The sequence below is a fragment of the Lethenteron reissneri genome, chromosome 57 (genome assembly GCF_015708825.2).
Source record: "Lethenteron reissneri isolate LAM-NWPU_2019-01 chromosome 57, ASM1570882v1, whole genome shotgun sequence".
Classification (NCBI taxonomy): domain Eukaryota; kingdom Metazoa; phylum Chordata; class Hyperoartia; order Petromyzontiformes; family Petromyzontidae; genus Lethenteron; species Lethenteron reissneri.
Window position 1 is genome coordinate 4,674,027 of NC_083835.1, and position 23,844 is coordinate 4,697,870.

At 48.6% G+C, this 23,844-nt stretch overlaps 2 protein-coding genes across 2 annotated transcripts in view; one reads left to right on the forward strand and one right to left on the reverse strand.

The window, feature by feature from the left end:
- Window positions 1-23,041, forward strand: part of PSMD1 (proteasome 26S subunit, non-ATPase 1) — a 156,103-nt gene extending 133,062 nt beyond the window's left edge. Inside the window, exons 21-23 of the mRNA XM_061575041.1 lie at window positions 1,087-1,260; window positions 14,719-14,872; window positions 22,820-23,041. Coding sequence (XP_061431025.1) covers window positions 1,087-1,260; window positions 14,719-14,865 — 321 coding nt within the window. The 3' untranslated portion in view covers window positions 14,866-14,872; window positions 22,820-23,041. The remainder of the gene's footprint in view (window positions 1-1,086; window positions 1,261-14,718; window positions 14,873-22,819) is intronic.
- Window positions 23,042-23,044: 3 nt separating this feature from the next.
- SUCLA2 (succinate-CoA ligase ADP-forming subunit beta) overlaps window positions 23,045-23,844 on the reverse strand; it is a 41,328-nt gene continuing 40,528 nt past the window's right edge. Inside the window, exon 11 of the mRNA XM_061575134.1 lies at window positions 23,045-23,624. Within this exon, the coding sequence (XP_061431118.1) occupies window positions 23,550-23,624 (75 nt within the window). The 3' untranslated portion in view covers window positions 23,045-23,549. The remainder of the gene's footprint in view (window positions 23,625-23,844) is intronic.

The following is a 23,844-nucleotide window of genomic DNA, read 5'->3' on the forward strand; positions in this document are numbered from 1 at the left end:
AAAAACCCCGATAAGAATCCAAATTAAGTGCAGAATTAAATTCTGTGTGATGTTTTATTTTTTCTTGCTTGGTGCCATCATCGGTGACCGTGGCAGAGACCACGAACTCGCTTCACTGTGCGGATTCGAACCCAGGATCTCACTCGCGCTGAGCGTTAACCTCAGAGTTTTTTTTTTATTCCACCGCTGACGACGATTCCACGCTCTTGAGTGGGCGGCCGTCTCATTGCGCACCGTCCCTCGCACCAAGCGCCAATGTTCGTGTCGCTCTTGATACACGGTTGACCGTGCGGGCACAGCTTCTATGACCGCAGTTCACCCGAGCTCATTAGGATTTAAAAGCTAAGCATGGTTTTTATTTGAGCCGGGAGAAGGCTCGAGGGTGCAACCGGCGTGCATGCCGAGTTGTCGTCCTTTGTCGACTGCCAGCACCGCCACGTGGTGCTGGCAGAGGGCAGTGCAGCAGAAGCTCATTGTTTGGCTGTACTTCTACGCTCCCACGTCCGTGGTGTTACTCGCCTTCACCAACTCGCACTCGCCAGCACGGTTGAAGTGTGGTCAAACAGCACATGAGCTGTGTGACTACACGACCGTCGGGTTTATCGCCCTCGCCAGCGGCTTTTGGCTGCTCAGCCATCGAACAAAGACGGTGGTCACGGCATCGCGCGGCGCTTTCAGATGCGCTTCCGCGGCCGTCTGGAATGCTCTCTTCCTTCCGACAGAAAGCCACTGGGAGCTATGCACTTTAAAATTATCTAGATTGAAAACTAATTTCTTTAGAATTGCTTTTTTGGGTTTAGTTTGGTGTCTTTCCTCCCCGCACCTCGGATTAGCACGGGTGGCTACGTACGGTGTGAAAGAAGTTCACCGTGCATACATACACCTACACGCGCACCTGCAACTAGCACGGCTGGTTTACGTAGGGCGCGAAAGAAGTTCAACGTACGTACATTCCGACCGGCGTAAGTGGGGCGGTGCTCCCACTCCGTGACCAGGCCGTTCTGTTATTCCGCGCGTCGCCCGCCCCCCTCCACGTCTGAAGCCGCCGCCCTCTTCCCCCTCTCATCCCTTGGGTTCCCGCTCCAGGAGGAGGCCGAGAAGAAGGACGAAGATAAAGAGAAGGAGAAGGACAAGGAGGAGAAGAAAAAGAAGGAGCCGGAGCCGACGTCGGAGCAGCTGGAGAACCCGGCGCGCGTGATGCCAGCGCAGCTCAAAGTTCTCAGCATCGTGGAGGGCAGCCGCTACCAGCCCTTCAAGCAGGCGAGTGGCGGCACGCGTGGGCACGCGTGGGCACGCGTGTTCGTGTGTTTGTGTGAACGTGCTGGCATACGCGCATACACTCGTGTGTGCGTACGTGTGTGTGTCTCTCATCTCGGTCGGTCAACCGATGGCACCCGGTTCTGTCCCGTGACCTCTTGCCAGCGGGCGTTCGACACTTCACGTGGCCTTAAAGTGCGCACAGCCTGGCACAAACGCCGTGGTGACGTCGCCGCCACTTAGTGGTGCTGGCCAACCACCCCCTCGTGTACCATCCCGGCCTTCATAGGTGCTCGCGAATAACACGCACGGGCGTTACAGACGTCATGGGTGGAAAAAACCCGATTTTTCCAGCGGCAGGCATCGGGTTTTTTCTTTAATACAATTAAACCCGATTTCGGGGAATTAAAACCTGGCTTAATGAATACGAAACTCTGATCCAAGGCTTAGGCTGCTTCCTCGTCGGTGCTGCTATCGTACTCGGGGGGGCCGTCGGGCACGGGGTAGTCGTAGAATGCGGCGGGCAGGTTGGTCTTGATGAACACGAGCTTCTCCTCCACAATCGTGGGCGCCAGTGAGTTCCTTCGCTTGGAATGGATGACGCCCATCGTTGAGAAGTTGGCGAAGTGCGGTTCTGCAATTAGAACCAATTAAACCGGATTTCTCCAAATCTAAGATGATCGGGTTTAATATAAAAAGACAATTAAACCCGATTGTAAAAAACCCGACTGTGCCACCCTTGACAGACGGTGTACGCGTGAGCACAACGACAAAGAATTCCCAACCCCTCCACCACCATAGCCTGAACAGACTTGGGGGCAAGTGTTGTCACGGCACACGAGGTGGGGGGGGGGCACGTGGCCAGCACCGCGTGCGTGTGCGCGCACGGACTTGCCCGTACCGCATGGCCAGTTGCACAACGGTACGCGTGGGAGATGAGCGGGCAAGCACGATTACACACGAAGTTATAGCTACGCCAAGTCAAGTTGGCAAACACAGACGCGCGCGATGCCATGCGTGGGGACACAATCGGCCGCGCGCACACAGATTCACTTCTGGGCAATAAAATGCGCGTAGGTATGTGCATAGATGTACGGAACAACGAGAGTTTGCCACGGCGCTTATGCCATGCCGTGTTGCACTCTGCGGCGTGGTGAATGGCTCGTAACAGGCGCTCTTTGACGGAGAAAGGAGATAGTGGGTGAACTGACCAAGATACGTACATACACCCACACACGCACACATACGTACATACACCCACACACGCACACATACGTACATACACCCGTACACGCACACATACGTACATACACCCACACACGCACACATACGTACATACACCCGTACACGCACACGTACGTACATACACCCACACACGCACACATACGTACATACACCCACACACGCACACATACGTACATACACCCACACGCGCACGCATACGTACATACACCCACACACGCACACATACGTACATACACCCACACACGCACACATACATACGTACATACACCCACACACGCACACATACGTACATACACCCACATACGTACGCACGCACACATACGTACATACACCCACACGCACGTATACGTACATACACCCACACATACGTACATACACCCACACACGCACACTTTCGTACATACACCCACACACGCACACATACGTACATACACACGCACACATACGTACGCACGCACGCATACGTACATACACCCACACACGCACGTATACGTACATACAAAGACAAAGATCCCCCGTATAGCCTTAACAGACTGTAGGGGCAAGTGCTATTAGCGAGCACCTATGAAGGCCGCAACGGCACACAAGGGGGTGGGTGGCCAGCACCACGCCCGACCGCCTTTGTCTCCCCAGTGGCGATGTTTACACACCGCACCAGGTACTCATTTAAGGCTGAGTCGACCTAGGGGAGGCCCAGGACCGGTTCAGATAATCGTCACTGGTGTTAGCCGTGAGCGGGAATCGAACCCGGGTCGCCAGGTTCATAGCGCAGCGCGCTAACCGCTACACTACCGCTCCCCACTACGTACATACACCCACACCCACACATACGTACATACACCCACACGCGCACACATACGCACATACACCCACGCACGCACGCACGCATACGTACATACACGCACACATACGTACATACACCCACGCACCCGCACACGCACACATACGAGAACCAATGACCAGATCGGCCAGAACGCGCCCCATCTCATCGGATCATCGAGGCTCAGCAGGACAGATGGGCGACCACCAGCGTGCATGAAACGGGCTTTGAAGGCGGCTGCTGCTGCTGCTGCTGCGGGTCTACGTTGTCACGAGCGGGGACAGAATGCCATCGTTGTACTTTACTGCGCTGTGCTCCGTCTGCGCTCCACGCCATCGCCAAACCCCGGAAGCCACCAAGCACGGTTGATGGGCCTCCAAATAACCCACCCGCGACCCCCCCCCCCCCCCGTCATCCATTGACAAAAAATAAGGGGCCGTACGCAATCACACATTACCCACTGATGCGGACGCGTAGCCCCGCGCTGCGTGCACATCACCTCCCCGTTTGGCAAGCGCGGGCTTCGGGGACGCATTGAGAAAGGTGGATCGTAACTGATGAACAACGCCGCAGTTTGATGCATGGACGCAGATTTATTTTGTCTATATTATTTTCATTCCACGCATTTATCAATCCATACGTGCGCTCGTGCGTCCTTTTCATTCCACCGCCGCGGCCTTTCCGCGCGTCTAATCGCGTCCGTTTCGGGCGCCCCCCATCTCACATCTATATATTCACTCGTGTGCCGTCACGCGCGAACGTAATGTATGGCCGCTAATTTGTCAGTTCACACACGACTGTAGCCACGCGTGCGTCTCTCGGCATACTTATCTCTGCTCGTATTTAATACATCCGTCGCATATATAGGTGGCCGTGGTGGTGGGGGTTGGGGGTTATCTGTCGGGGCACAAAACAGATAAATAAATATCATCGTCGTCCGCCACGATCAATCCACCGCTGGCTGCAAAACCCTCGCAAAGTTTCTGCCACCTCTTGTGATCTTGCAATGCGAGACTGTGGATGGATATCGCGCGTTAGAATCGCTAGCGCACCAACGCGCATCACTTTGTTACGCATTGCAGCGATTGGCGATGGCGTCGTACACTTCCTCGTATCATATTTTGCTACTGGCAAATGAGGTTCCAATGGTGTAAATGCTTACCCCGAGCTCTCATACTCTGATGGTGCATTGTCTTTAAGTTGTGCGCCTTTTGGCGTCATCTGGTTCAACACCATGTGAGACTAGGCTCTAAGGAAAGCTGTCTCGGGTGTGGACCAATCAACTTCAAGGACAGTGCAAACATCAGAGTTGTGTTTTTTTTTGCATTCCGACCGCAGGTATTGTGGTCTATGCAAACATGACTCCTTGTAAAAAAAGGTGTAAGTTTTATTGCCAGATAAAAGGGTAAAAAAAAACAATTATCACACTTCCTCGTGTTCGCGAGCAGATACACCAATCGGTCAATATCGGCCCGTTTTTCCGAACTGAATCTGGTCGCGGGGGGGGGGGGGGGGGGGGGGGGGCAGCGACTCCACCAAGGCCTTCCATCCTACCCCGTCCTCCGCCAGCGGCATCAACCGTGGTTCCCGGATCGCCGGTGTCTCCTCGGCCAGGTGCGCCACCACCACCTGGTCTATCCAGCGCTAAGGTCGAAGGCGGCCTCTGGGTATTTTTTGCCCGGAGGACGTAACAATGATGGCAGCACGGAATTCACAGGGACCCCTCTTGTCAATCCACCGCTGGATTTAAAGCTTTCGTGACTGCAGGGATTCATCTTCTTGGTTCTTTCGGTAAAGTCACGTAGAATGGAAATAATAAAATAATAAAAATAATACATAATAACATTTCGATTTAAAGCTTTCGTGACTGCAGGGATTCATCTTCTTGGTTCTTACGGTAAAGTCACGTAGAATGGAAATAATAAAATAATAAAACATAATAAAATTTCGATTTAAAGCTTTCGTGATTGCAGGGATTCATCTTCTTGGTTCTTACGGTAAAGTCACGTAGAATGGAAATAATAAAATAATAAAACATAATAAAATTTCGATTTAAAGCTTTCGTGACTGCAGGGATTCATCTTCTTGGTTCTTTCGGTAAAGTCACGTAGAATGGAAATAATAAAATAATAAAAATAAAACATAATAAAGTTATTTATTTTATTGTTTATATAATAAAATTATAGTATATAATAATAAAATATAATAGTAAAGTCATTTACTTTATTATGTTTATTTTTATTATTTCCATTCTACGTGACTTTACCGAAAGAACCAAGAAGATGAGTTCCCTTTGCTCAAGCCGTGTCGGTCGTATGGGGGGGGGCGGGCGGGTTTGACCATACTTTACCATCCGCTTACCGCACGCGGCTTAATTGGCGCACGAATCTTGCGTCGTCGTCAATAACTTTAGTTTTAGGGGCGTTTTCTCCAACTTGCCACCAATTTGAGCTTACGGAAGCGCGCCACTGAGAGGTCTCCTTGTAAGCGCGTTCATCGTACCAGAGGTGGAGAAACGCAGCGGACGTTCATCACTCCGCTACACCCTGCCGCAACGTCTGTGCTGTGGCCCACCACCACCAACCCACAGCGACCAGTGCCGGGGGGGGTGGGGGCGGTGGTGAAGTAATGGGGAAAGACCCACACGGCGCAGGGGGGAGGCCCTCCTCATCCAGCAGTGGATTGACAATGGGCACGTACGTGTAGTTTGTGCTTTTGGTGACATCATCCTTTACCTCGGAAAGATATCAAAATCCTTGGACACTTTAGGACCGAGGGGTTAATGCAGTGGGTTACGTGAGCAGTCTCTTCGATGACGTTACGCACGTAATTCGAGCGGATTAATTAAAAGTAGGGGCATATAAAGATAAATGCATGCTACAAATGGTCTGGGCAACTGCCAATTCAATTCTGTATTTTTTTTTTTTGCACGCGAAATGTAAACCATCGTCTGCGCGTGTGTCTTGCCGTGACGTGGGTGTCGCGGTATTAGCCGATGGGGGGGGGGGGGCCCGGCGTTTAGCCGCGGGCGCGCGCGCACGTTACTTAGTATTCACAGCCTAACGCACGTTACGGCCACAAGACTTGGTGGTAATCTGGCGTGAGAAATTGTAGATTAAGTGGCGGCGCCACGCTTGCGTGCCCGGGCAGTGTTTTTTTTTAGCAGCTACGACACCCCCCGCTTCCTTAAAGCGGTGTCATCAAAAATGTTACATGATTGTAAATGTCCCTACGTTGAACTTCTTTCGCACCGTACGTAGCCAAGCGCGCTAATTGGAGGTGCGGGGGAAGCACACCAAACGAAGCACAGAAAGGAGGTAAACTGTAGACGTGGCATGGGTAGGCAAAGTGGCGAGCGGACACGGCCGTAGCGCTTTCGGATGCGTTTCTGTGGCCGTCTGGAACTCTCTTCCTTCCGATATTAGGAAGCCACTGGAGTTATATACTTTTAAATAATCTAGATTTGAATCTCATTTCTTTAGAACTGCTTTTTATGTTTACTTTGTTGTCCTCCCCCGCCTTCGATTAGCACAGTTGGCTACGTACGATGTGAAACAACCTCAACATACATACGGACATCATCTTCTTTTATTTGAATCGCTGATTCGGACAGAGCCGGTTGAAATTAAACCCCATGTACATATGCAGCTGTTTTTTTTTTATCCGCTGCTCGATGATGAGAGTCTCTCCACCCCCCCCCCATCCCCCTAAAGCCGGGCGGGCAGTGGCAGTTATTTGACCATACTTCACCGCGCTGGTCAGTTGCATCTTGGTGAAGGTGGGGAGCATAGACTTTGAAGCAGAGTACAGCACAACAGACGTTGCCACACACTGCCCACCGCTGACAACGGAACCCGCACAAAAGCCGACAGCAACCTGCGTTACGCACGGTGGCGGTGGTGGCGGCGATCACCCATTGAGGTACTATCCCTGGTGGTGTTGTTGTTGGCGGTGGTGGTGGCGATCACCCATTGAGGTACTATCCCTGGTGGTGTTGTTGTTGGTGGTGGTGGCGATCGCCCATTGAGGTACTATCCCTGGTGGTGTTGTTGTTGGTGGTGGTGGTGGCGATCGCCCATTGAGGTACTATCCCTGGTGGTGTTGTTGTTGGTGGTGGTGGTGGCGATCGCCCATTGAGGTACTATTCCTGGTGGTGTTGTTGTTGGTGGTGGTGGGGGCGATCGCCCATTGAGGTACTATCCCTGGTGGTGTTGTTGTTGGTGGTGGTGGCGGCGATCACCCATTGAGGTACTATCCCTGGTGGTGTTGTTGTTGGTGGTGGTGGTGGCGATCGCCCATTGAGGTACTATCCCTGGTGGTGTTGTTGTTGGTGGTGGTGGTGGCGATCGCCCATTGAGGTACTATCCCTGGTGGTGTTGTTGTTGGTGGTGGTGGTGGCGATCGCCCATTGAGGTACTATCCCTGGTGGTGTTGTTGGTGGTGGTGGCGATCACCCATTGAGGTACTATCCCTGGTGGTGGTGGCGGTGGTGGCGGCGATCGCCCATTGAGGTACTTATCCCTGGCCCGACGTTGCTAAGCTTCCATTGTGGATGATTTGCTCATGAGCCAAGAGGAAAAAAAAAAAGGTCAGGGCAGAAAATACTTTTGCGGTTGTCATCTTTAATGAACACGGCCTTAAGACTGGGAAAAAAAAAAGGTAACAAGGTCACATTTACAAGCGGCGGCTTCTTCCGAGCGGAGAGCGAGAGAGCGGCAGCGGACGGGCGACTTGACGTCCGGAGATGGCTTGACACGCGGAAAAAACCAACCGTGAAATGTGGGACCAAAACCAAATTACGAACGGTTGTTCGCGGGCAGAGCGTTCGGTAACGGACCGACCGTGACGGCGTGACTTGTGGAAATCTGTTCCCGTTACTCCCACTCACCCCCCCCACAGAGGCCTGGGATCTGCTTGGCCCATCGTCGTCATTCTGTAGTCGATTATTCAATTTTCCACAGTAGGCACTGTGCCTAGGGCCTACTCACTCACCCACTCACCATCTCACCCATTCACTCATTTACTCACTCATTCATCCATTCACCCACCCACTCACTCATTCACCCACTCACTCATTCACCCACTCTCTCACTCACCCACCCACTCATTCACCCACTCTCTCACTCACCCACCCACTCACCCACTCACTCACCCACCCACCCACTCACTCACCCACCCATCCACTCACTCATTCACCCACTCACTCACTCATTCACCCACTCACTCACTCACCCATCCACCCACTCACCCACTCACTCACCCACCCACTCACTCATTCACCCACTCACCCACTCACTCACCCACCCACTCACTCACTCACCCACCCATCCACTCACTCATTCACCCATCCACTCACTCATTCACCCACTCACTCACCCACCCACTCTCTCACTCACCCACCCACTCACCCACTCACTCACCCACTCACCCACTCATTCACCCACTCACTCACTCACCCACCCACTCACCCACTCACTCACCCACCCACCCACTCACTCACTCACCCACCCATCCACTCACTCATTCACCCACTCACTCACTCATTCACCCACTCACTCACTCACTCACCCACCCACTCACCCACCCACCCACCCACTCACCCACCCACTCACCCACCCACTCACCCACCCACCAGGGGCGTATTATCCAATAGACCACAGTAGACACTGTGCGTAAGGCCTACGAAAACAAATGGGCGGTCGAAACAAAAAAAATTGGACCATGTTTTTGTGTTTGTATAAAACAAATTTAACAAAGATATCAATGAAAATGAACAGCATCCTTTAAAATGCGTCATCCGATATAGTAAGCATAGTCATAATCATCGTAAAATAGTAAAATTCATAGTAAAAAGTTGTTGACATTTTCGCTTACAATATTTTTAGGCTTACCGTGGTTTTTTTCTTCAATTTCAAATTCAATCTACTTATCTGCTGCACACAGCGCGCTCCCATAGAATGAGGGTACAGACTAAATAAAGAACGTATCGGCAGTCACGACATCTGTCCAGCGGCCGAAGTACGAAGTACCGCGTGAAACAAGCGGAGTGACAGTGGCAGGTAGTAGTAGTAGTGACATGGGGCAGCAGTAGCAGCCTGTAGGAAGTTATCACTGAAGGCCTACGAAACACATGTGCCTAGGGCCTACAAGAACATTAATCTGGCCCTGTAGGCAATGCTGTGGGAGAGACTTTCCCTCCTCCCCCCCACCCAAGATGAATATTGAATTGACGATGGTGGAGCCCAGAGCAACTTGCCTTTTCTTTTTAAATCCTTTATATTAAGTTCGCTTGCTTGCTTAGGACCGTGCAAATCTTTCGGTCGTTTTTTAACCCACTTCCCGTTATCCAATCGAGCTGACATTTTGCACACAGACTCGTTGTGCGTGACAATGAATTTTCGTGAAGTTTTTTTCCAAAATTTTACACTGTTTAGGGAACTTTTTTAAAATATTTATTTACCAATTGGTTAATGCTGGCACACAATCATCTGACCCATAGGTGGTAGCCATCTCAAACCAGAGGACGAGAGGACTCTAGCCGCCCCAATGCCACGCATATAAAGGATTTATAGTGAAAAACTTTGTTTTTACGGGTTAATTTTTTAAGCGTGGAGACGCTGGAAGTTTTTGACGCTCTCCATTTTTTTTATTTTGTTATGCAGGGTGCTTAAATTTTTTTTTAATACTTCTGAGAATTTGCAACAGTACCACAAGTGTGCCTCTGGGCTCTAGAGACCACCTGGAGAAGATTCCAGGCACGCATTGACAACGATGGCGAACAAGTGTAGACTTTTTGAAGCTATTAACATTACACTTGTTAACATGTCACAGTGTAAAAACGATAGTCTCATATAAGTGTCAACATTTTTTTGAAGCACCCTGTACATCCGTTCTGAAGAAGGGCCTTTAAACACCAATATACGCTGATGTTCATCCTTGTTTTTCGGTGTAAATGCAGTTGTCGGTGGATGACGGTGGTAAAGTCTTCTAGCCAATGCATTTTAGCCTTTTTTTATTTTTACATATATATTTTTTTACCGCTGCTAACATTGTCTTCGAAGCGAACATTGTATTTGAAGTTTATGGAATACATCGCGTGAGGATTTCATTCGGTTCTTTCCTACGTAACACGCCAGACGTGTTCTGAGCGTTCAACTGGTGATGCAAATTTACACGTCGATTGAAGCTCCGACTGCTTTAATTCGTACCCGGTGGGTTTATAAGGCATTTACTCGAGCACCTGTTTGCTATTTGGTGGATGCTGAAGACCCCGTGACACATCACTCGTACAGCGTCCCATTACCTTTGCCTGCTGTTTCCGGGGCCCAAAATGACACGTGTGTAAATGAGATGTACAAATCACCGGTAACAATAATCGCAACGCTTATTTCACGGGGAACTCACTTGTCATTCCAGGTCGTATTTGGTGGGGGGGGGGGGGGGTTGACCATACTTCACCACGCTTCTCGGTGTATCCCATTATACAGCTGCTGTTCACCCCGAGCTCGAAATGCTCTGATACATCTGGCATTGGCCTTGTACTGGTCGCCTTTCTGCGTTGCTCTCTGCTCTGACACTGGTGGTGAGACGAGGCCATAAAGAAGGCAGCTGTCTCTGGTGTAGGCCAATCAGTTTCAAAGACAACGCATTTATTATCAGAGCCACGTGTTTGTTTGCATGTTCACCACAAGCACTGTGTGAAATTTTGATTTAAAGCTTTCGTGACTGCAGGGATTCATCTTCTTGGTTCTTTCGGTAAAGTCACGTAGAAGGGAAGTAATAAAATAATAAAAATAATAAAAATAAAACATAATAAAATTATTCTCACGACGTTTCGGCCACAACGCAAGCAGCCGTCCTCAGGTGAAAACCAGGTCCGTCGAGGCGACAGAGTCTGAATGAAACAGCACATGAGCTTGGAGCATATATATAAGCTGGGCGCATTGACAAAGGAATTTGCATATCAAGAGGAATTTAGCATATTTATGGGAAGTGCAGGAATGTGATTAGTGATTAGTACTGCATATGCATGTGCATTATGCAGGATTAACAGCATCAATCCTGCATAATGCACATGCATATGCAGTACTAATCACATTCCTGCACTTCCCATAAATATGCTAAATTCCTCTTGATATGCAAATTCCTTTGTCAATGCGCCCAGCTTATATATATGCTCCAAGCTCGTGTGCTGTTTCATTCAGACTCTGTCGCCTCGACGGACCTGGTTTTCACCTGAGGACGGCTGCTTGCGTTGTGGCCGAAACGTCGTGAGAATAATATTATTATGTTTTATTTTTATTATTTTATTTTATTACTTCCCTTCTACGTGACTTTACCGAAAGAACCAAGAAGAAGCACTGTGTGGTTAGTGCGAACTGGATTCCTTGCACAAAGGGTTTATATTTTGTGTTTGAACATCTTAACACAACTCCTGTTTTATTGCCAGAAAGGGTAAAAGCTATGATGAACTTCTCAGTGTGCGTTGGTCAATTTTAACTTTGTTTATTATGGTGCGATGTTCTCATCTTCTGCCAGTCTGCCGCCCCGTGAAATCTCCGTTACTTAAAGTGGCGATTTCTAACTCCTCTAACGATGGGCTATGTTTTGTTATCGTTTCCTCGAGTTCATTCCCATTATTTGTTATAATGTCTTCTGTTGTCAGCAGTTTGACTATTAACTCCGTCACCTGGTATGCAGGAGGTCTCAGGGGTTCAATCCTAAGATTTGGAGTTTGCGTGTCTCTCTCCCCGTGGCCGTGTGGATTTTTCTCCGGGTCCTCCGTTTTTTTTTCCTCCACAATTTAGAATCGATGTGCGTTTAAATGATTTGGTTGCTATAAATTTCCACGTGATGATAATCCACTTCGTTGAGCTATCATTTGTGGCCAGGTCGCTTCTGAAAGAGCACGATACAGCTCAGTAGGCCTTACGTAGTAAACTAAATAATAGTTTACAGTTTAATTTTAAATGTTCAGATGGCATCAACTTTGCTCACTCATACAGCCCAGATGTTGAACAAAAGTTATCTTGGTGAGAGGTAAGTCATATTGTGGCTCACGCGACCATTTGGCTCATGGCGTGGGCCCTAGATTTAGCAGCACTATACTCAAACTAAACATATTCTTGGTTCTTTCGGTAAAGTCACGTAGAAGGGAAATAATAAAATAATAAAAATTAAACATAACAAAATTCTCACGACGTTTCGACCACAACGCAAGCAGCCGTCCTCAGGTGAAGAAACACAGCTGTCGGAAAGACAGCGTTGATTAAGACGCTGTCTTTCCTTATTTTATTGTTTCCCTTCTACGTGACTTTACCGAAAAAACCAAGTATATGAATCCCTGCAGTCACGAAAGCTTTAAATCGAAACTGAACATGTTTGTATTGTACCAGGTAAGGCCCCACTGAAATGGAGAGCACTCTTTCAGAAGCGACCTGGCCATCGCAAACGATCGCTCAACAAAAGGGGCTTCTCACGTGGACATTTATAGCAGCCAAATTACTCTGAACGCACGTCGATTCTAAAACGTGGAGGAAAAAAAAAACGGAGGACCTGGGGAAAAATCCACGTGACCACGGGGAGACAGAAAACAAAAATTGATATACAGCAGGCGTCGGGGTCGGGATTGAACCCACGAGCTTTTGTAAACCAGGCGAGGTAGTTAACAGCTCGCTACCGCCGCCTGAGCACCGCCGTTCTGCTATTTTAAACCGAAAAGACTGCACAAACAAACGTCATCCCCGTCTGTGGCCGTCAACAGCCGATTGTTCTGCGCGCGCGTCCGACGAGAGTACTGGGTCATGCTATGAGTGGCAGAGTTCTTTTGCAGGCAATTAAATTGTAAAAGAATACACGACGCATTGACCATAGATAAAAATAGAACTTGTAGGATGTTCAGATTCCGTCGCCTCCACTGAACAGTTTGATGACGCGTTAAGCCTATTGCCTTTTCCGCAAATGAAACCTGGGCAATTGCAGGGGTGTGATTTCCGTTGTTTGATTTCAGTATGTTTCAGTATGTCGTCTCAATGTCTTCCAGTCGACTTCCATATCCGTCTGTCCCTCCGTTTGCCTGTGTTGACCCGGTCACTCGCTGACCGTCTGTCTTTGGCTTCCACCATTCCTCCAGTTCTATCAGTGATTCAACATCGAGTCTTTTTGCTTTTACATATTGTCTTTATATTCTTGGTTCTTTCGGTGAAGTCACGTAGAAGGGAAATAATAAAATAATAAAAATATAAAACAATAAAATTCTCACGACGTTTCGAGTGCAACACAAGCAATCATCATCAGGTGTGAAATCCACAAGAAAATTTGAAAAAAATAATTATTGTTGTGGATTTCACACCTGATGATGATTGCTTGTGTTGCAGTCGAAACGTCGTGAGAATTTTATTGTTTTATATTTTATTATTTCCCTTCTACGTAACTTTACCGAAAGAACCAAGAATATGAATCCCTGCAGTCACGAAAGCTTTAAATCAAAATATTGTCTTTGTTCATCGACGTGGCTATCCTGTCAGTTTCTCTACCCATCTCTCTCTCTCGACAAGTCTCTCCCGCTGTAAATATCTGTTCCTTTGTCTACGTGCATACACACAAAGGATACCCGGAGCAGGTGGGTGGGCGAGATGTTATCGCCCTCGCCTGGTATGCAGGAGGTCGTGGGTTCGATCTCACCCCTTGACGCCTGCTGCTGTATATTTGGAGTTTGAGTGTCTCTCTCTCATCATCACCGCGGTGGCTAGGAGATGTTAACTACCTCGCCTGGTGTACAGGAGGTCGTGGGTTTGATCCCGACCCTGACGCCTGCTCCTGTATATTTGGAGTTTGCATGTCTCTCTCTCCCCGTGGTCGCGTGCATTCTTCCCTCCACATTTAGAAACATACGTTAGGATTATGTGGTCGACGAGAAATTTCTCCACGTGACCAGGTCCCAGGTCGCTTCTGAAACAAAAGAGCGAAAAGCTCGGTCGGCTTTACCTGGTAAAATAAAGTTCAGTCTGTCTATAATTCTATCTGTTACTTCTAGATTTAAAGCTTTCGTGACTGCAAGGATTCATATTCTTAGGTTTTTTCGGTAAATTCACGTAGGTAAAAAATTAATAAAAGTAAAATAAAATAAAAAAATCACGACGTTGTGATTTTTATTTTTTTTATTTTATTTTACTTTTGTTAATTTTAACTTTTTTACCTACGTGAATTTACCGAAAAAACCTAAGAATATCTATCTGTTACTGTCTTCCTCTGCCCATCACTCTGTCCGTCCACTTGCCCTTGGACCTGTTACGTCCTCTGTCCTGCTGGCTGTCCCTCTCCCCCTGCCTTCCCGACTCTCCCGAGGGCCGTGTTTTACGATCCCCCCGTCGTCTGCCCGTCTGCGAAACCCGCAGCTCTCCATCGGAGGCATCATCCTCCTGCGGGATCTGAGCGAGGACGCCGAGGAACTGGTGGACACGGTGGCGGCGCACGGCCCCAAGCTGGAGGAGGAGGAGAAGGAGCCGGACGCTCCCGAGCCCTTCGAATACGTGGACGAGTAGACGTCCGGTGAGTGGTGGGGTGTGTGGCGCTCGCAGCGTTCACAGCAACGTTAGAACGGCATGCATGCACGGCAGAGGTCGCAAACGGGTTTTGATTCCTTACCCGTACCCGGCCGCACCAGGGTCGCAAACGGGTACCCGGCTACCCGTACCCGGCCGTACCCGTACCCTACCCGTACCCGTCCGGGTACGGGTATCGGGTACCTGATTGCGACCTCTGGGATGAAGCCATGTTGCAGGCACGGGTGGGTTGATTCTAGGAACTTGATTTGTGAGAAGAGACAAGACGTTGGGAAATGAGTGACAAACAGTTACTCACCAGTGACTCACGGTCTACCCGTACCCGGCCGCACCAGGGTCGCAAACGGGTACCCGTACCCAGCCGGGTACGGGTAGCCGGGTATCGGGTAGGGTACGGGTATCGGGTACCCGGTTGTGACCTCTGATGCACGGTGGTAAGATGTTAATTACCTCGCCTGGTATGCAGGAGGTCGTGGGTTCGATTGCGACTCTTGACGCCTGCTGTATATTTGGAGTTTGCGTGTCTCTCTCCCCGTGGTCACGTGGATTTTTCTCTGGGTCCTCCGGTTTTCCCCTCCACATTTAGAATCGACCTGCACTTAAAGAGTATTTTGGCTGCTCCTAAATCAGCCACTTGGTTGAGCTATCATTTGTGGGTCAGGTAGCTTCTGAAAAAGAGCTACACAGCTCAGTTGACCTTACCTGGTAAAATAAAATAATTTATCTTCTTGGTTTTTTCGGTAAAGTCACGTAGAAGGGAAATAATTAAATAATAACAATAAGACATAATAAAATAATTCTCACGACGTTTCGGCCACAACGCAAGCAGCCGTCCTCAGGTGAAGAACAGGTCTGTCGGAAAGACCGGTGATATGCAGCTGTAAAGAATGTCAATGTGACGAGTCCGACAATGTGATACTCGTGTTATATTGACCCAGGGAGTGATGTACGGTGGGCTTTGTAAACCCAGCCCTCAAGCAGGATTCGAACTCGCGCTTATTGGGAGTGGAGCTCTGTATCCACGGTGCCGGATACAATTAGTTGGGAGAGAGTTTATACGAGGGGTGTACAGCAACCAGAAGTGAGGATGTCTGTCTAATCTCGGGAGAATAGTAATTATTCACTTGCAGTGACGGTCTCACATGCAGCTGGTTACATCCCCTAAAGTTTATAATAATACACCAGGGAGGGCAATGTATCCCCGCACCGACAATGCATGTACTAATAGGGTTTTCCCCTTTTTTCTGGCAACAAAAACTGACACCTTTTGTGAGGAATCATGCTTACATTAACCACAATACTTGCAGTCAAATGCGGAGGAGAAGAATGATGTAGCTGCTCACCCCGAGCTCTCATTACTCTGGTAGTGCGTTGTCTTTGAACTGTGCGCCTTTTGGCGTCATCTGGTCGAACACCATATGAGACCAGGCTCTAAAGAAAGCTGTCTCTGGTGTGGACCAATCAGTTTCAAAGACAATGGATAAATTATCAGAATATTTTTTGTTTGCATTTGACTGCAAGTATTGTGGTTAATGTAAGCATGATTCCTTGCAAAAGGTGTCAGTTTTTGTTGCCAGAAAAAAGGGGAAAAACCCTATTAGTATATTTTGATACTGGCAAAGGAGGTCCCATGAAATGTATGTACTCTTGAGCAACTGTGGAAACCTGTTCAGACGATTGCAATGGAGTAACCCGTTCTGTTTTTGAAAAAGTTTTATTCAAACAGTATCCTTTGATCGCCGCTGAATCCGACTCCTTTTGGAAGTTGCGATTCCAATTTACCCACGAGAGGGAGCCGCGATCAGATTTGTCCGGATTTGGGTAACTCGATGTTTTTGTTTCCCCCCCCCCCCGCCCGCCACTGGAGAAGGATGTGGCTATGCTCGGACATCAAGAGAGCCGGCAATGTCGAGATCCTGGATTAGAAGCCTCGCGATTTAATCTCGTTCCAGTCTCGCGAGTCGATGGGTTTCTCAGCTCAAGTCGCCGATGGCTGCACAATAAAAACCTTGACAGTAAATTTGATTTCGCGCTTAATTTCTTTTTTAAAAAATCCAGCTTTGAGAATTAACATATCGGCTCGACTGTCATGTGGTGAGCCTCATTCTCATATGCAGGCCGAGTGGGAAAGTGCCTGCCTTCTACTGGAAGGAATCTCAGCGGCATCTCCGTGATATCCACTTCCACAGGCCCTTATTTAACCACAAAGGGCTGCACACTTCTTTGCCAGAGATCCGATTGAATACTTAATCTCTTGATGCGACACCGACGGTACAATCGATGGGGAATTTCATTTACGAAAGATGAAAGAATACTTTTGTTACAATGGAAAATGGTGCGGCAATGATTGCCCTGGCGCCAAGGGAGCTACATGTAAACTACCTCGTCTGTTTTGCGAGGTAGTTAACGCGTGTATGTTTGGAGTTTGCATGTTCTCCCCGTGGTCTTGTGGATTTTCCTCCTGGGCCCTCCGGTTTTTCCCCTCCACATTTAGAATCGTCCATCGTGCGTTGAGAGAATTTGGCTGCAAAACATTTCCACGTGATAAGCCACTTGGTTGAGCTTTCATTTGTGGCCAGATCACTTCTGAAACTGAGCTATATAGCTCAGCGGGCCTTACCTGGTCACATAAATTGTTTAATTGTTTAATAAGCGTTGGTGGACATGCAAATTCCAATAATGCGCGATCGATGGAAAACACGATTCAAACGCACAGCACCTCTGAATGCGCCTTGTGTAAAAAAAATTATATATGAAAAAATGTGGTGCTTGCATTACCGTTTGGGAGCCGTAACGGAGTAATAATGCCACGTTACCGGCGCACGGTAGCGTCGTCGTGCGTTGAGGGGCTTCCGCATGACACGTGCGTGCGTGCGGTGGCGTTCAAAAATTTCAACGCACAAAGGTGAAGATTTGGGGGACGTGGACGTACGTTGAATACATCTTAAGTAAATATCATTACGGCTAGAAACAACATCAGTAGATTTCGATTTAAAGCTTTCGTGACTGCAGGGAGTCATCTTCTTGGTTCTTTCGGTAAAGTCACGTAGAAGGGAAGTAATAAAATAATGAGGACGGCTGCTTGCGTTGTGGCCGAAACGTCGTGATAATTATTTTATTGTTTTATTTTTATTATTTTATTACTTCCCTTCTACGTGACTTTACCGAAAGAACCAAGAACATCAGTAGACCCCGTGAAATATATTTATATATTTGTATTTGTTGTCGTGCAATTTTGGGGGGTCGTTTTCAATTTCCCCACGCGTATTTTGCCCCCTGCCAGTTTATATTTTCAGAAAACCCCGAGACTTTGGGTGCTCTTTTTATCGTGCGATTTATTCCACGGAGGAACCCGGGCGGCTCAAGAAATAAAACTTGCGGGGGGGGGAGCGTCTTGTGAGTCCCGAGCTCAGTGGCGACAGCCGGAGGCGCACGGAGTTGAGAGATGGGGGGGGGGGGGGGGTACGTGCGGGAAGCCGAATCACGGCACGCAATAAAATTGGAATTTTGGCTTAAGATGCCAGGCTGTGTTGTCAGTATCTAATCGAAACATGACAACTCTGCGCGTGCATTGTTAAATGTAAAAACCTTTATTTGCAACAACAAAATCCTGTGGTGGGACCTTTTAGATTTCCCTAGAACGTGCTTTCTACTGAAGCAAACTAAATGTTCTCAAATTGTCAGAGCGCTTAATGAGGCTGTTTATCAACGGAATCTGTGGGGAGATTTATACTATTTATGCTATGTAGCGTAGGGATTTAAGCGGCTGTGCCAAAGTTGTAAGGTTATTTTTAGACTCTGAAGCAACTTAAAATACGTCGACGATTTATTTCCCTGCATTGTTTCATAACGTGGCCACCGCGCCAATACTTTTTGACGGTTTCCAGTTCCTGTCTATTATGCATAAGCCAGCGTATTGTTGAAGGGATTCTAAAATGTAATTTGCCGTGACTTCATTAAGACGCATATGCCCTTGGCCACGTTGGAGCGAGTTTTACCTGGCACCGTCGGTGAGAAAAATTTTCTCGCGAAGAAAAGCCGGGAAAACAAAAACCAGCCCCCCTCGCAAAACAAACAAATCAAGAGTTTTCAAATGAAACTCTTTTCTCGCGAGCACGTTAGAGAGCGAGCGGAGAGCGAGCGCCTGGCCCATCGCTGTTAATTTGGGCAGCCGTCGAAATGAACGCGGAGGCGGTGGGTGATGGGCTGCCAAGTGTCCCCGATTAATAATTAATGCGTTGCGTAACAGTTACATTATTTTTTCCAAAGACCAGAGCTCCCGTTAAGACGAGATGAAATCACCTGCCCCTAATTAGCTCTGACTTAGTGTGCCTAATTAGAGGCCACGTCTCAAGAACCAGTTCTGTGTTTCACATTGCTTGGCCCTTTCACCAACGCATATTAAAAAATAAACGTCCGTTCCGAAGGAAGCCCCAAGCGGTATTGTCTCCGCTGGTTTACAGCGCAGGCTTGCAGCAGGCACAGCTGACCCCACAGTGGCAGGGGGGGGGGGCGGTGATGGGGGGGCGATCGTCCCCAGCCCTCCTCCCCCTGGAAAGTTTCTAGATCCACCTCTGGCTCAGCACGTGGTTGCCGGTCGGTTGTGGTGGTGCGCCAACATGTAATCTCCACTACCTTTGGGAAGTAAGATTTGGTGGGTCCGCCTTTTGGCGTCATCTGGTCCAACCCATGTGAGACTAGGCTCTAAGGAAAGCTGTCTCGGGTGTGGACCAATCAATTTCAAGGACAGTGCACATTATCAGAGTTGTGTTTTTTGTTTGCGTTACGACTGCAGGTATTGCGATCTATGCAAACATGACTCCTTGTAAAAAGGTGTCAGTTTTGTTGCCAGATAAAGGGTAAAAAAAACAATTATCATATTTTTACTGGCAAATGAGGTTCCAATGGTGGGTCCATACAAATGTTTAGATTTCACCGTGGGCATATGAGACAACCCATGCTGCTTGGACTGCAAAGAAGCCGGTCGAGGGCGGGGATGTAGATGGAGAGCGGCGACGTAGTTGGAAAGTGACGCGACAGTTCTCATGACATTACACCAATAGCAACGTTGGAATGCAGCGGTGGAGAATTATACTGGAAGGAACCACCTGGTTCCACCAGCCCACAGGGGATTATTGTGTCCGTCCGTTGTGCATCCATAAATGGGAGGGGTCAGGCTGGGTGGAGAGGGGAGGGTGGGGGGAGGCTGGGTGGGGATGGTGGGCTGGGTGGGGAGGGGCTGGGTGGGGAGGGGCTGGGTGGGGAGGGGCTGGGTGGGGAGGGGCTGGTCACCCCGTGGTGCCCTTATAAAACTCAACGTTTAACCTACTCACGCCAGCTTGTGCCCGCCCTCGCAGTCGGGCATATTTGCGGAATACACCACGTCGCCGTTGACCCTGGCCATTGACCGAGCAACCCAACGTTCCTACCAGCTCCCTCCGCAGGAGGAATGTGTTCGGATTCAACATTCCTCTTGCCAGCTGCATCGGGAGGCAAACAATTTGTTTTTAAGTTTATCACCGAGCTCGTCATCTTGCATGCCAACAAAAGTACCCTGCAATGCACGCCTTTTGTGGGTGTTATTTTCTGTCAATAAACAAGCAACTTGGGATTCAACTGTAGTCATCATGAGTGTGCAGCTGGTGTTACTATTGTACCTGGGCCCACAGACCAGAAGGGGGCCAGGTGCTGTGCGACGTTTGTGGGCTGGATCCTGACCCCAACACCTGCTGTACATGTGCAGTTTGTGTCGCTCATCATCACGGTGGCTCGGAGCCGTTAACCACCTCACCTGGTTTTCAGGTCTTGGGTTCTATCCCGACATATTTGGAGTTGTGCGTGTCTCTGTCATCACTGTGGCTTGGAGATGTTAACTACCTCGCCTGCTATGCAGGAGGTCGTGGGTGCAATACCGACCCTGATGCCTGCTGTATATTTGAATGTGCATGTCTCTTGCTCTCCCTGTGGTCACGTAGATTCATCTCAGGGTCCTCCGTTTTTTCCTCCACATTTAGAATCAACGTCACACGTTTAAGAGTATTTGGATGCTATACATTTCCACGTGATGGACCACTTTGTTGTCGTTTGTGGGCATGGTCACTTCTAAAAAAGAGCTCAGTGGGTCTTACCTGGTAAAATAGTTTAGTTTATGAAGTGGGTTGTAGGAAATGGATGGGGGGGCAAATTCCATGCCGTTTAGTGCAGGGGAAACATGTCCTGACCCCGCATGGTAGCCTAATGTTCCATGGCATGCACTCGTAATATTCTTGACGCCGTGTGTTGATTTAATATTATTAATGCTTGGTGTCATTCCCAGGGTGAGAAAGATAACATTCTCACACGGCTTAGAAAAGTAAAACTTTGCTTAAGTAATGACGGTGGCTGACTTGACCTCTTTCGCTTGCAAATCTGTCATTGAAGTGCCGCGAGACGCGGAAGGTCGGTGACGGGAACCGCGGGCCTGCCTGCGTGCGTGCGTGCATGCGCGCTGTCACGCGCCTCGAAAAAATCGAGGGGTTTTGAAGGAAAATGCTCTTCAGAGATGCCACGCCAGCGGCGCAGGGCAGGAGGAAAAGAGGGGTGGGGAGGCTTGATGAGATGGCAGGTGGTGATGGAAAGGACAAATCGACATTGATGATTGGAGAGGAGGCACAGGAGCATTGTGGAGAAGGAACGCGTGAGCAGCTGACCCAGTTTTTATTCGTGTTAATCATTTCGTTGCGTGTTAATAATTTCCATACGTGTTATTGTCTTTATATTTGCTATGATGCGTGCACAAATGGGACCTTGAAAATGAGATTGGGTGCCTCTGTGTGTTACCTCGCTGGATATTCTTGCTATGCTTATCTACCCAGGCAAGGCTGGCTGAGTCCCCAGACTTTTTTAAAATCCTTTATATTAAGTTCGCTTGCTTGCGTGCTTGCTTACGACCGTGCAAACATTTCGGTCGTTTTTTAACCCACTTCCCGTGATCCAATCGAGCTGACATTTTGCACACAGACTCGTTGTGCGAGACAATTAATGTTCGTGAAATTTTTTTTCCAAAATTTTACACTGTTTAGGGAAAACAAATTAAATATTTAATTACCAATTGTTTAATACTGCAGACAATCATCTGACCCATAGGTGGCAGCCATCTCAAGCCAGAGGACGAGAGGACTCTAGCCGCCACACATATAAAGGATTTATAGTGAGAAACTTTGTTTTTACGGGTTATACTTTTTTTAGAGGTTCTGCCAAAGCTTTTGTGCAGTTGGTGCTACCGTGTTGCTGCTTTGCGTGTAATTACAATCGAGTCATTTGCGGGTTTAGCATTGGGATGTTTTGACAATACCATTGGGGGTTTAGCTATGGGAGGAGACCGGAGAATCCATGCAGAACAGTGGGAGAACGTACAAAGTCCACACCACACACACACTGCAGAGTGAGGGGAGGTGGTGCCTGGATTTTTGTTTCTGAAGATCCAGTGTTGGTTTTGCACGGCCCTGAATTTGATCAACATCTAGACAACTGTGACGTGAAGACATTTTTTGCGTTGCATGTTGAACGACTTTCGCACGTAGCCAGCCGTGCCAACCGGAGGTTGCCGTCAGCATAAAAGGCGCCCCAGTCAGGAATCAAACTTACGCACCCTCTTCCTCGCAAGGAAACGAATGAAAATGTTTTCAAATAAAACTCTGCTCTGGAGTTCAGGAGCATGGGTGTGCCCGCCCATCGCTATTAATTAGGGCGCAAGTGTCATCACAACCCACACGTATGATGCACATTCAGGATGTTGTAACAGGCTCAACACGGTGACCAATGGATTCAGGAAATGTCTTGTCACTGGGTGGGGGAGGCTGCTACTGTCTGGATGGGAACCCACTGTGACTTGGTAACAACAGCAGCAATGCCCTTTCCTCCCCCCCCCCCCACTCTCTCCTTTGTATCGCAGATGACCGTGGAAGCTGGGAGGTCGCACCTCACCACCACGAGGGTGCGGTGTGCGATCGATTCGAAGAATAATCTGCAAAAGTTGTTTTTTTCTTCTGTTAAAGTTTTCTTTCTCAGTGTTCGTTCATTTTTACAACTTTAAACCCCAGTGTAAAAGATTGGTTTTTTTCTGGTTCAGTTTTGTGTAACTTCGGAAATGACTCAAATAAAAGACGTAACTTCAGTCGGTGAGCCACAACTTTATGGTTTGAACGTTTCCTTGTTTCAAGTCACATTTTCCATCAAAGGGGGCGACAACCTTGGCCCAACACCACAAACAAACACACAGCGGCATTGTTCATTCTCTTCAAGCACAACAAAGTGTCTTAACGTTGGGGGGGGGGGGGGAGAGCCTTGCGCATACAGTATCTAACTCACGAATGACATGGCTTGGCAGGGAGAAAAAAACTGAATTCACAAGAGCGTGCAATAACTTGTGCGGGGCGAGAGCAGCTACTTTGCCTGTGGTTACGTTTGATTTTATTTCCCCGTTTGAGCACCCACCCGGAAGGGGGGGAAAAACCACGTCTAATGAAATCCATTGCAGACCGCAGAAATGTGTTTTACGTTTCACCTTAGGACCCCCAAAGGATTATCGCGGAGAGCGAAATAAATACAAACGAGTGGTCAGGGGAGGCTTGTCTTAACAAGCTGTGCCGGGCAGGTTTAAATGTTAAACCGCGCCGTCCGGTTTACAGAGGCAGCTGGAAATTTACATCCACATTGGCTTGTCTGGCGATGGACACGATCTCGGACAGCTTGACAACCTGCGAAGTCAAAAGGGGGGGGGGGGGGGGGGGGGGGGAGCAGGTTAAACACGGATGTGGATTTGTCGCCGGAGCCGTCTGACCTCCGCCCTCCTCCAGAGCCCAACATCCGCTGCGCCCTCGGACACGAGAGCTCCAAGAGCTGCCCGAATCGTGTCCTCACAACCGTCTCTCTTGCGTGGTTGTCGGAATTCTTGGAAACCATTCCAATACAGTTCTT